Here is a 9607-nt window from a genome sequence, read left to right on the forward strand (position 1 = left end):
GGCGGCGGAAGGAAGAAATAGACGAAATGTGCGGAGGTGGTCGGTCAGGCTTGATGACACACCCCCTTGTGTGTTTTGGCACCGACACCTTGTGCGGGACGCGGGCCAGTTAAGACTCGGGAGGTTGGATCTGCGAGTCGGCGTCCGGTGGGTTGGCAATGGGCAGAGTGCAACCTCGAGGCGGGCGCCCTTTTTTGCCCTTTACCTGTATTTGGAGTAAATCGTAATTGGCAATCGGCAAGGGGGGAAGTTATTATTACTACTACTGACCGTGGAAGGTCAGGTATGGATGCAGGCGAGCAGGGGGCAAGTTGGCACGTACCGCTATACGTACAACCGTAAGGCACCCAATGTTGAAGTGGGTATACTATCCGCCGTAGTTACCTAACTAGGTACCCGGGATACGGTCGCTATGCCGTATTGTCGCACCGATTACTGCATAGGATGGGTTGATATTCATGTTGGGCTTTGTTGGAGGAGAGGAGAACCCAAGGTGTGACAACAGCCCTTCAGCTTTGAGGGGTTTGTGAGTCGAGCGAGTTCACACCGCAACCCAACCAAGTCAACCCGTCGAAGGGGGGGTACGCTCTGCATACGAGGTATTAAATACCTACCTAGGCTTGGTAGTCCTTGTTTCTCCTGGCCTAGTGTACTTACTATGTAGTAGTAGATATCTATCAAATCCGTTCTCCGAGTCATATCAAACTCGTTCCGCCTGCTGCTCTGCCTCTTGATAGAGTAGAGGGCGGTTCCCTGTTTGTCAGTGCCCGAAACATGCGCAAGCTCTTCCGGCTTCCGTTCACCGAACAACATCCGCAGATACAGCCAAATGGTTAGTTACATAAATATATGCCCATGTGTATATAGGTATATAGACACTTACATGCCTACCTATCTATCCAAAAAGCCGAATTGGCCTTTCCTTTCATGAAGTCGGTGCCTCCTTGATTGGATGTTCAGATCAACGAAGAGACAGTTCTCAAGCCATTGAGGAACTAGCATTCCAAAGAAAAGAAGCACTGGTCCAAGCTCTTATCCAGAAACCCAGTCGGCGAGCCCCACTCCGACGACTTGTCAGCTCGGCATAATAACAGCCGCAGCGTAAGCCACCCTACCTACCAATACCTACTTATTAGTAGGTATTCTAGCTTCACTCGTACATACCTACCTACAATTCGTCGCTACAAACGGCCCTCCCCGGACCAATTATTGGGGCGAGCAGGAGCCTGAAGCTCTACTACCTACTCAAAGTTACCAGAACTTACTATCTGCGACCTGTGCGATTTGCGATCACGCTCTCCGCACTCGCGCCTTGTCATCGGCGCTGAGGCTATCCATGTCCTACAAGAGGTCTCATGCCACCTATGAGGCTGATCTTACTGCACAGCAGTCGCCATACGTTGCCTTTGGGACCCCCCTCCCGCCCCTCGATCCCGACGTCCGCGACGATGGGTCCTACGTGCCTGTCTGGAAGCAGGAGGTGAGGGACGAGCGAGGGCGGAAGAGACTGCATGGTGCCTTTACTGGAGGGTGGAGCGCAGGGTAAGTCACGCCAGTATTTACCACGGGCAAGTCTTTTTAATAGCTCGTCCCCTCGTCGTAATTCTAGATCTGATCATCTCCTGCAAGATACTTCAACACTGTTGGCTCCAAAGAAGGATGGACGCCTTCGACTTTTGTCTCCTCGCGCACGAGCAGGAGGAAAGATGATCCCAACACCGCCCGCCAACGAGCCGAGGATTTTATGGATGAGGAGGATCTTCAAGATGCTGAGGAGGCTCGGAAAATCGAGACAAATGCTGCGTTTGCCGGCCTGGGCTCCGTAGGGGATGACCGAGGAAGGGCAGGTGGCTTAGTGGGCCTCTTCCGTGTCCAGGGGGAAACAATGGGCACGAGGCTCCTTAAAAGGATGGGCTGGAAAGAAGGTCAAGGGATCGGGCCCAAGATTCGACGGCGAGCCCGCCTCGATACGACGAGCGCAGCGGGCGACGATGCAGAGACCTTCCTTTTTGCGCCGGAGAATATGAGAATGATCTCTATTGTGCGGAAGACTGATCAAAGAGGTCTAGGTTACGACAGACCTCCCGACTTGGCCTCGCTCGGCTCCATCAAGAAGAATGACTCGGCGGACCAGTCGGATGATGATGAGGAGGAGGGGGGGAGTTTGGGGCGGCCAAAGATTACTGTCCTTACAAAGTCGAGACAGACAGAGAACAAGAGCCGCGGGGGCATCGGAATGGGCATTCTGAACGACACCGGCTCGGATGACGAGGATCCCTACGAGATCGGTCCACGGATATCGTATAGTCGAATCATTGGTGGTGACAAGAAGAAAAAGAAGAGCGGCAGTACTCCTGTCAACCCATCGGTCAAGGCGAAACCCACATTCCTGCCAAAACGATCAGCTTTGGGGCGAATAGCCGTTGGGATTCGAAAGTGTCACGACGGCAGACTTCCCTTGGACGGGTTTGTCTTCGGCCAGGGACCAGATTCGTCAACATCTGTTATAAACCCGGATGGCATGTATCCACCTCCCAAGATCCCTCCAGGATGGATGTCGTCAAAGCAACCAAAAACGGCCTCTGATGATGGTCAGAACCCATACGTCTCGACCGCAGATGCTGCCAGGGCGTCGGATCTAGACCCAAAGGCACGCGCTGCCCTCCTTGGTGAGAAGCAGCTTCCCGGCAAATCGGTCTTTGACTTCATGTCTGCGTCCGCACGTGAACGCCTTGCTGCTGCAACGGGCAAATCGAATTTGCCACCGGCGAAAGGAGAGATCCCGGAGGGCTATGCGCTCACTGAAGAAGAGCGACTCCGAGAGCTGATGAACCAAATCCCCAAGATTGACAAGGAAACTGCCATTGCGGCCATATCGAGAGGTGCAAGCGGAAGTGCGCCATACGCTGATGACGAGGCAAAACGTGCACGATACAGAGCCTATCTCGAGTTCCAGGCCGGTTTTGGTAAATCCTTACCACAGAAGCCGCCCAAGATGACCAACGATGCTTGGCTGAGAGAATTACACGAGTTCTTTAATTGCGCAAGGATCTTCAAACCTATGACAGGAATGATGGCAAGCCGGTTCACGACCTCGTCCACCGTCTCTACGGGGTCTCAGGGCGAAGGCGACAAGAGCAGTCAACTTTCTAAGCCTGCACCAGCACCACAAGATCCGGCAGAAGAGGCCGCAAGGCTCGGTATGTTTGGGCAGATGACTAGAACCGTCGCGGATTTTTATCCGCCGAGGTTGTTGTGCAAACGGTTCAACGTGAAGCCTCCCCCACATGTCCAGGCAGACCAAGGTATGGACACTGGCAGTTCCAAGCAGGGTCCGGCGGCCTCTCAGTTTGAGGTATACGGAGAGTTCACTCCATCGCTCCAACAACCCTTAGCCATCGAGTTTGGGGGCGCGTCGACAGACTCGCTTTTGGGCGGTGTGCAGAAGGAGTCGGAGCAAGATGTCGGAGCTCAGAACCCTATCATAGACTCTAGCAGGAACGACGCTCTAGAGGGCAAGAGAGCGGGCGAGGATGTCTTTAGGGCCATATTTGGCGATGACAGCGACGACGAGGAATAGATTTGATGCATGTGATGTAATTGAGGCGCAAACCGCGCGAGATCCATAGCATAATATGCGGCCGAAACCCAGCGCATCCCAAGTGCAATGGTGATGGATATCCGATGCCCCAAGATATACGGATCCATACCGCTTCTAATTGGTTTTGAGCAAGGCGGCTATTAGTGGAGTTGCACCACCGACGATTGGCTGGCCAAGTAATGGGCACCCTTGATTCAGGGGACTGACACGGAACCTAGTGACATCCCATCTGCAGATAACATCACAACACCGAATTTAGAACAACTGTTTGACAAAGTTAGGCTGATCCACCCGGCATTGCTTTCCATCGGATCGCAATCAATTCCTTTTCTTCTCCAGTCCGCCCTTGGTAATCCAGATGTATTGAGCCGTTACCCAGCATTTCAGCCCCGTTCGTCCTCTTCACCGATATCTTGTTTTATGGGCGGGTAACCATCCAGCCGCCATTCTACCGCCGATAAACGCATCGGTGCCCTTCTCCGTATCCCAACCCGACTTCGTTCGCCAAGCGAGGCGGCAAAGTTATTGAAGTCACGGCCTCGAGAAACAGAAACCAGGACCCCAACGATACAGCGAGGACTACTAATCTTGAAAGACGCCTGCCACCTGCCGTCAAGTTGTCTGATTCACGAGCGCCAAGTATTAGCGGACAGTCGGTGCCTTCGTCGGCTAGACCAGCCTTCCCCAAGCGTCGAAGCGTCGAAGAAGAAGCCGGACTGCTAGAGGACTCGACCGAGACGGGCCTGGTGCGCTTTGCTGAACACGCCGCTGCCGAAGCTGCTCCATTTCCCTCGTGCCAACACCCTCAGCCCCCGCCTCCTCAGTACCCGGCCTCCGAAGCCTCCACGAGCAGCGCGACTTGTCGGCCTCCACCCTCGTTTTCTTCGCTCTTTACACCCCTAAACGCCGCTGCCGCTGCCGCCGTACTCGAGCCATCCGAGCCTTACAAGCATTGCGTCGCTGATTTCCTCCCCGAGTCGTCTTCTCCCGCCGCTGCCCCAGCTTATGCCCCAACCGATTCGGTAACTCCAGAGTCTTCGAACGTCGCAGCCGTCGCCTCCCAGTTCCGGGACGAGACCAAGCGCGCTCTACCACGGGATACCAAAGGGGGGTCTTCGCGAAGCAAGGACGAGGACACAGAACCGCCACCGGCATATTCCGAGGGACCCAGTCCCCTCAAGTCATTCACATACCTCATGGCTGCCGCGGGTGGAGCGTCGAGTATTATTACTCAAGTTCAGCAGGGTGGTCCCCCGATCAACCCGATCGGAGGTGAGTTGGGTCGACGGGCACGAATAGCTGGAAACCCCGGCTGTGGGTTGAATGTGAGACTGACTGAACCTTTGCAGATGTCGGCGCTGATGAGATGATTACTATGGACCTTCGGTAAGGATCCGGCACAAGTCTAATCGAGGGTCTGTTTGTTAACATGTCTGTTGACAATAGGGGCACACGCTTCACACTCTCAAGAGATGAGTTGCTGACCCTCCCGGAATTTGTCCTCCTATCGCTCTTCCCGAATGGCCTTTTCCCAGAGGGCCACATGGGCGGCTTCTCGGACGGAGACGCAGTGCAAGTCGATGTCAGTAGCTATGTTTTCACTCGAGTCTCTTCCGTGACCAGCACCTTCAACCAAACAATCGTCGCGGCACTCCCCATGATCGGATTGTACCGTATATTCTCAGGATACATGTTGCTAACCTCGTGTTTCTTCTGGTACCATAGTATGATCCCGCTTCCCTGCAGTACATGCTAGACTTCTTCCGCAACGTCGCCCAAACCATCCCGACCGAGACCTCCGCTTCAGCATCGCAAGACGGCGACAGCATGGTACCGCTTGACCCCGCCGGAGGACGGGACGACGGCAGTAAACGTGCGGGGATCATCGTCCTCCGAGAGGATCTCGACTTCTACGCCATTCCGCCCAGGCCGGACATCGGTCAGGCTGAGATGATCGAGGTCAAGAGGGCGGCTGCCCGAGCATTACTAAACCAGGACGGCATATTCAGCGGACTTAAGAGGAGCGACGAGCCGGGAACGACAGAGGCGCATCTGATTGAGATGCTGACAGCTGGGTTAGTATTATGTTCCCCTTCTCCCATATGTATCCTCTCACCTTTCCCCACCACATATGGATGTCTCAAACCCCACACCAGACCTCCCCCCAAGCTAACCAACACGACTAGCGGTTTCAACCACGAGGACCAGTGGGGTCACCGCGCTGGTGAGCCCAACAAGGCTGTTATCTGCAGCCTGGCGCTAGCCCGCCTGCGCTCAGACATACGCGGCAACGACATGGGCAACAACGCTGTCGGCATGGCCCAGAAGCTGCTGCTCTTCTGGCGGAAGCCGGCCCGGCGATGCTGGTGGGAGGGCGTCGAGCTCGACAACGTCGAGGGTGTTGAGGGCAAGAAGCTCAAGGTTTGGATCAGGAGGGTGTGGACTCTGGAGATGAGTGTCATTGGCTTGCGCTGATCAAGGAGTGCCGTCCCGGAAGGCATTTGAGGGAGGCAAGCAGATGATGGTGAGCTAGCAGCATGGGAGAACAAAGCGAAAGCACGCGTGGGGGATCTTTTTTTTGGCTTCAAAGAGAATATAGCTGCAGGCAAGCGAAACGGTTGCCCTGCGTGCGGCGAGGACGCTGTCACGCTCGGCGCGGCGGTCAGGAATGACTGTTGGTTTTCTCTGATTTTTTGGTTGTCGTTTCTTTTGTTGTGTTTCCCTCCATAAAACCCAGGGCTTCTTTCTGCGCCTCCTTTGCCAGGGTTTGCTTGGGAATTTCTGAATCTCTGTTTATAATCACTTTCAAACTTTGGAGGTACAGAACAAGCAAGCTCCAATACGGAGATCATGGATGGCATTCTTGTCGATTTCTCGTTTCGAAATCCCGTTCCTAATGTGTGCTTCTTGCAAGGCGTCATAGCCAGCTCGCATTAGTCTTCTCTTATAACCTTTACATGGCATCAGTTGTTCATCTAAAGGGAAGTGCCCGAGGCTCGACATCCCCAAAACACAGCTGGGAAGTCTCTTGGGCGAATCAAGGCGGGTTTCACCATGCTACTGCCACCACTGCTGATTTATACCTGACATCCATGGACATCAGTACCGTGGAAGGTGCGTCAGTCCTGAATGGGTCAGGCTCCGAGTTACGGGTGCCCATGCTGGGCATTCACATCTAGTATGCCCCATCAATGGACGCGAGGGCAGTGAGACGTTGCCTCAAGATACCCCCCTGATTTCCACCATAACATCAATCCAGCAGCCCTTCACAAGTCCCCCGGCAGTGACCATGCCCAACCCGGAAGACAGAGGGGCTCAACCCGGACAACCAAGCAATGGTCCTACGCCTACCTTTCAAGAATGGGGGCTCAGCGGCCTCGCCAGGGAGTCCATCAGCTCGTCTTACCCCATCGGTGGGCCCGGACGGGGAGGCGACGGCAAGAGAATCTGACCAATACCCTTTTCTTGACGGTTCAATGTCTGCGCTGGAACGGATTTGACTCGAACATCCTTCGTTGTTGTGTTGTTGCTGCTGGTATTGTTGTTGCTTTGTCTTTTGATACTTTCGTCCCCTCCCTCTCGGCCTGCCTTCTTCACTTGGACATTCCAACACCAGTTTGGCATTTTGACTTAAGCTCGTATAGTCACGGGCCGTCTCCTGTGATTATTGGGACCCCAAGTTATGGGTGGCCCCGTCGTCGTAAAATGAAGCCCTCTTGGCGCATCCTGCAGGCGAAAGTAGCGAAAATAGGGTTGGTAAAGCTACATAGCAAACGTCAAGCGAGCTCTTCCAAATCTAGTCTTTCGAGCCGGGAGGTATGGGTTTGTCCATAGCTGGACCCCCCCTTGCCCCCTTGCCCACGGCATCATCCGGTGGGAATACCATCCTGGTTACCAGCAATTGGATTTGCATTGAAGTCCTGGCGAGGACTCGGAGGATACTCACCGGGTAATCATCGCGGGTCCATTATGGATCACGCAATTTTAGACGACAGATCGCTTCAGATAGCTTCTTGGGAGAGGCCTGTGCTAATCTTCCATTAGGAGGCAACTAGGACGGTCAGGGAAGAGGAGCCGAGGTAGTTCAAAGGTGACAGCGATCGCGATTCCCCATGGAGATTTGACACTAATAACAAGACCCAGTTGTTTCAAAACTTGGTGGATCAAGGCATGACGAGCCGACGAAACCATTTGCCACCAACTGCATGGTCTTCCGATCTTGAGCAGCGAAGTGTGGCTGGAGTTTGTGGTTCAATATCGGATAACCATTGTATTGGATATGTCGGGAGTCGAGACCTGGGTGGCGGCAGTTACCTTCCATAACATAACCAGGTAGGCGGGCAAGGACCTGGTCACACGTTAGCGGAAGTTTTTCCCCACAAAAAGGTCAAGTGATGAGATCGCAAGGGGTGACATTGTCTAATGCAGGCAGGCTTTGCTTACCTAGGTGCCTATCTTCTTCACGTTTACGGATCCGTACAGACTTCCAAATCTCAGGGCACCCGTCCTTTCTGGAACATACACTAGGTAGAACCAACAGCAAACAACTACCTAACAACTTTGTTAGCAGCCTTATGCACAGCAATCACATTGCCGGGCTGATTGGTGAAGATGTTTGCTGCAGGGCCGCATCCTGCACACGTGGAGAGCAAGGATTTTCTTTCCGTGTCGGGGCGCCACGGGGGCAGGTTTTACGCCGATGTGGATGGGGCTCCCCTTTCCCGCTGGTTTCCATGATTGTTCCCTCACGGGCAGCTGCCTACATAGGCAATAGACCAGAACTTTATTAGTTACGTTCCTTGGGGGTCTAGAAGTCCAGGCACGCAGCCGAGTCTCGAGCAATAAATAACGCTAGCCCCTCTGCCCCTATGCTGATGGGAGTCGCGACCCAACGCAGTGGTTACTTTTTGAGTTTTCCTTGTCATTTTGCCACCGGTAGTTGAGTTAGGTAGGTAGGTGCGGATAGTAATGCAATTGTGTACCTAAACAATGGACGAACAAGATGCCCGTTTCACGACAGATTGCCACTACATAGCTGATCAAGGGCTCTTGTAGTGTAGACAATAAACATGTTCCACGGGCGGCGCCATTCGCGCCCGATTACACTGTTGGCTGTGTACGCTAATCCACGAGGGTGCCACGCAGAGGCAGATCTTGTGTCAGGTTTGGCGGTATCCCTGCCTGCCGCGAGATGCTATCCAAGGTACCAATTGCGATTCAACTTTGCTTGTCGCACTGCTGACAGCTGTGCGAGGGTGATGGATTTAGAGGGCACACATCAAGAGAGCACCTCTACATTGCTCCTTACTCATAATTGCCAGCCACAGGCTTACAGCAGCATTTGAGAAGTTCCATCTTGCTAGAGATGGTGAAGTGTACTTAATATATTCAGGGGAGACGCTAGGGGTGTTTGTACCCTTCCCCCCACCCATACCCCCCTGTCCACTTGGTCTAACACCATCAAACAAAGCAGCCATTGACCTCCACGGAAGCATCGCCACGGACCACCACCCAGAGCTCTGCGTCTTTCCCCTTATTTTACCAGGGCTCCAGTCCTTTCCCCAGCTGGCTCCATTCCCTTTAAGGAATGCTGACCGCCTGGCATTTCATTCCGATTCTTCCCAGCTTGCCCTTTAGCTATTTTGCATCCTACACCGTTTCCGGCCGTGTTCGATCCAATTCCCCGACTCCACCCTATACTCCCCTTGACGACGTGACGACGGCACCGGACCGGAGCACCTCGTGTCACAGCAGCAGCCTCACGGTTACCGACAGGAACGCTACCGAGCGAATCATCTCTCCTCCCTGGCCCTCTCCCATCTGCGATCCGCCCTGCTGCTCGCCCTCGAATTGCACATCCATACCCTCTCTCCGAGCCCATCACACGCTTCCTACATACATATCAGACCCTGGACTTTCAGATAGGGGGAAACCATAGGATGTCCGCGTACCCGGTGCCCTAGCTTGACTTTCCCGTGTTGGAGAGAATCGATAAACCGTCGTTCA

At 53.9% G+C, this 9607-nt stretch overlaps 1 protein-coding gene across 1 annotated transcript; it reads left to right on the plus strand.

Moving 5' to 3' along the window:
• Positions 1–1336: 1336 nt before the first annotated feature.
• On the plus strand, positions 1337–6076 carry QBC33DRAFT_511260 (uncharacterized protein; the record flags this gene model as incomplete). Its single annotated transcript, XM_060425827.1, has 7 exons — positions 1337–1542; positions 1630–3535; positions 4111–4873; positions 4951–4987; positions 5048–5183; positions 5327–5676; positions 5788–6076. 7 exons carry the CDS (start codon positions 1337–1339, stop codon positions 6074–6076), a joined length of 3687 nt encoding a protein of 1228 aa, XP_060287979.1.
• Positions 6077–9607: the final 3531 nt, after the last annotated feature.

The sequence above is a fragment of the Phialemonium atrogriseum genome (genome assembly GCF_030411735.1).
Source record: "Phialemonium atrogriseum strain 8032-3 unplaced genomic scaffold QBC33scaffold_2, whole genome shotgun sequence".
NCBI lineage: Eukaryota > Fungi > Ascomycota > Sordariomycetes > Cephalothecales > Cephalothecaceae > Phialemonium > Phialemonium atrogriseum.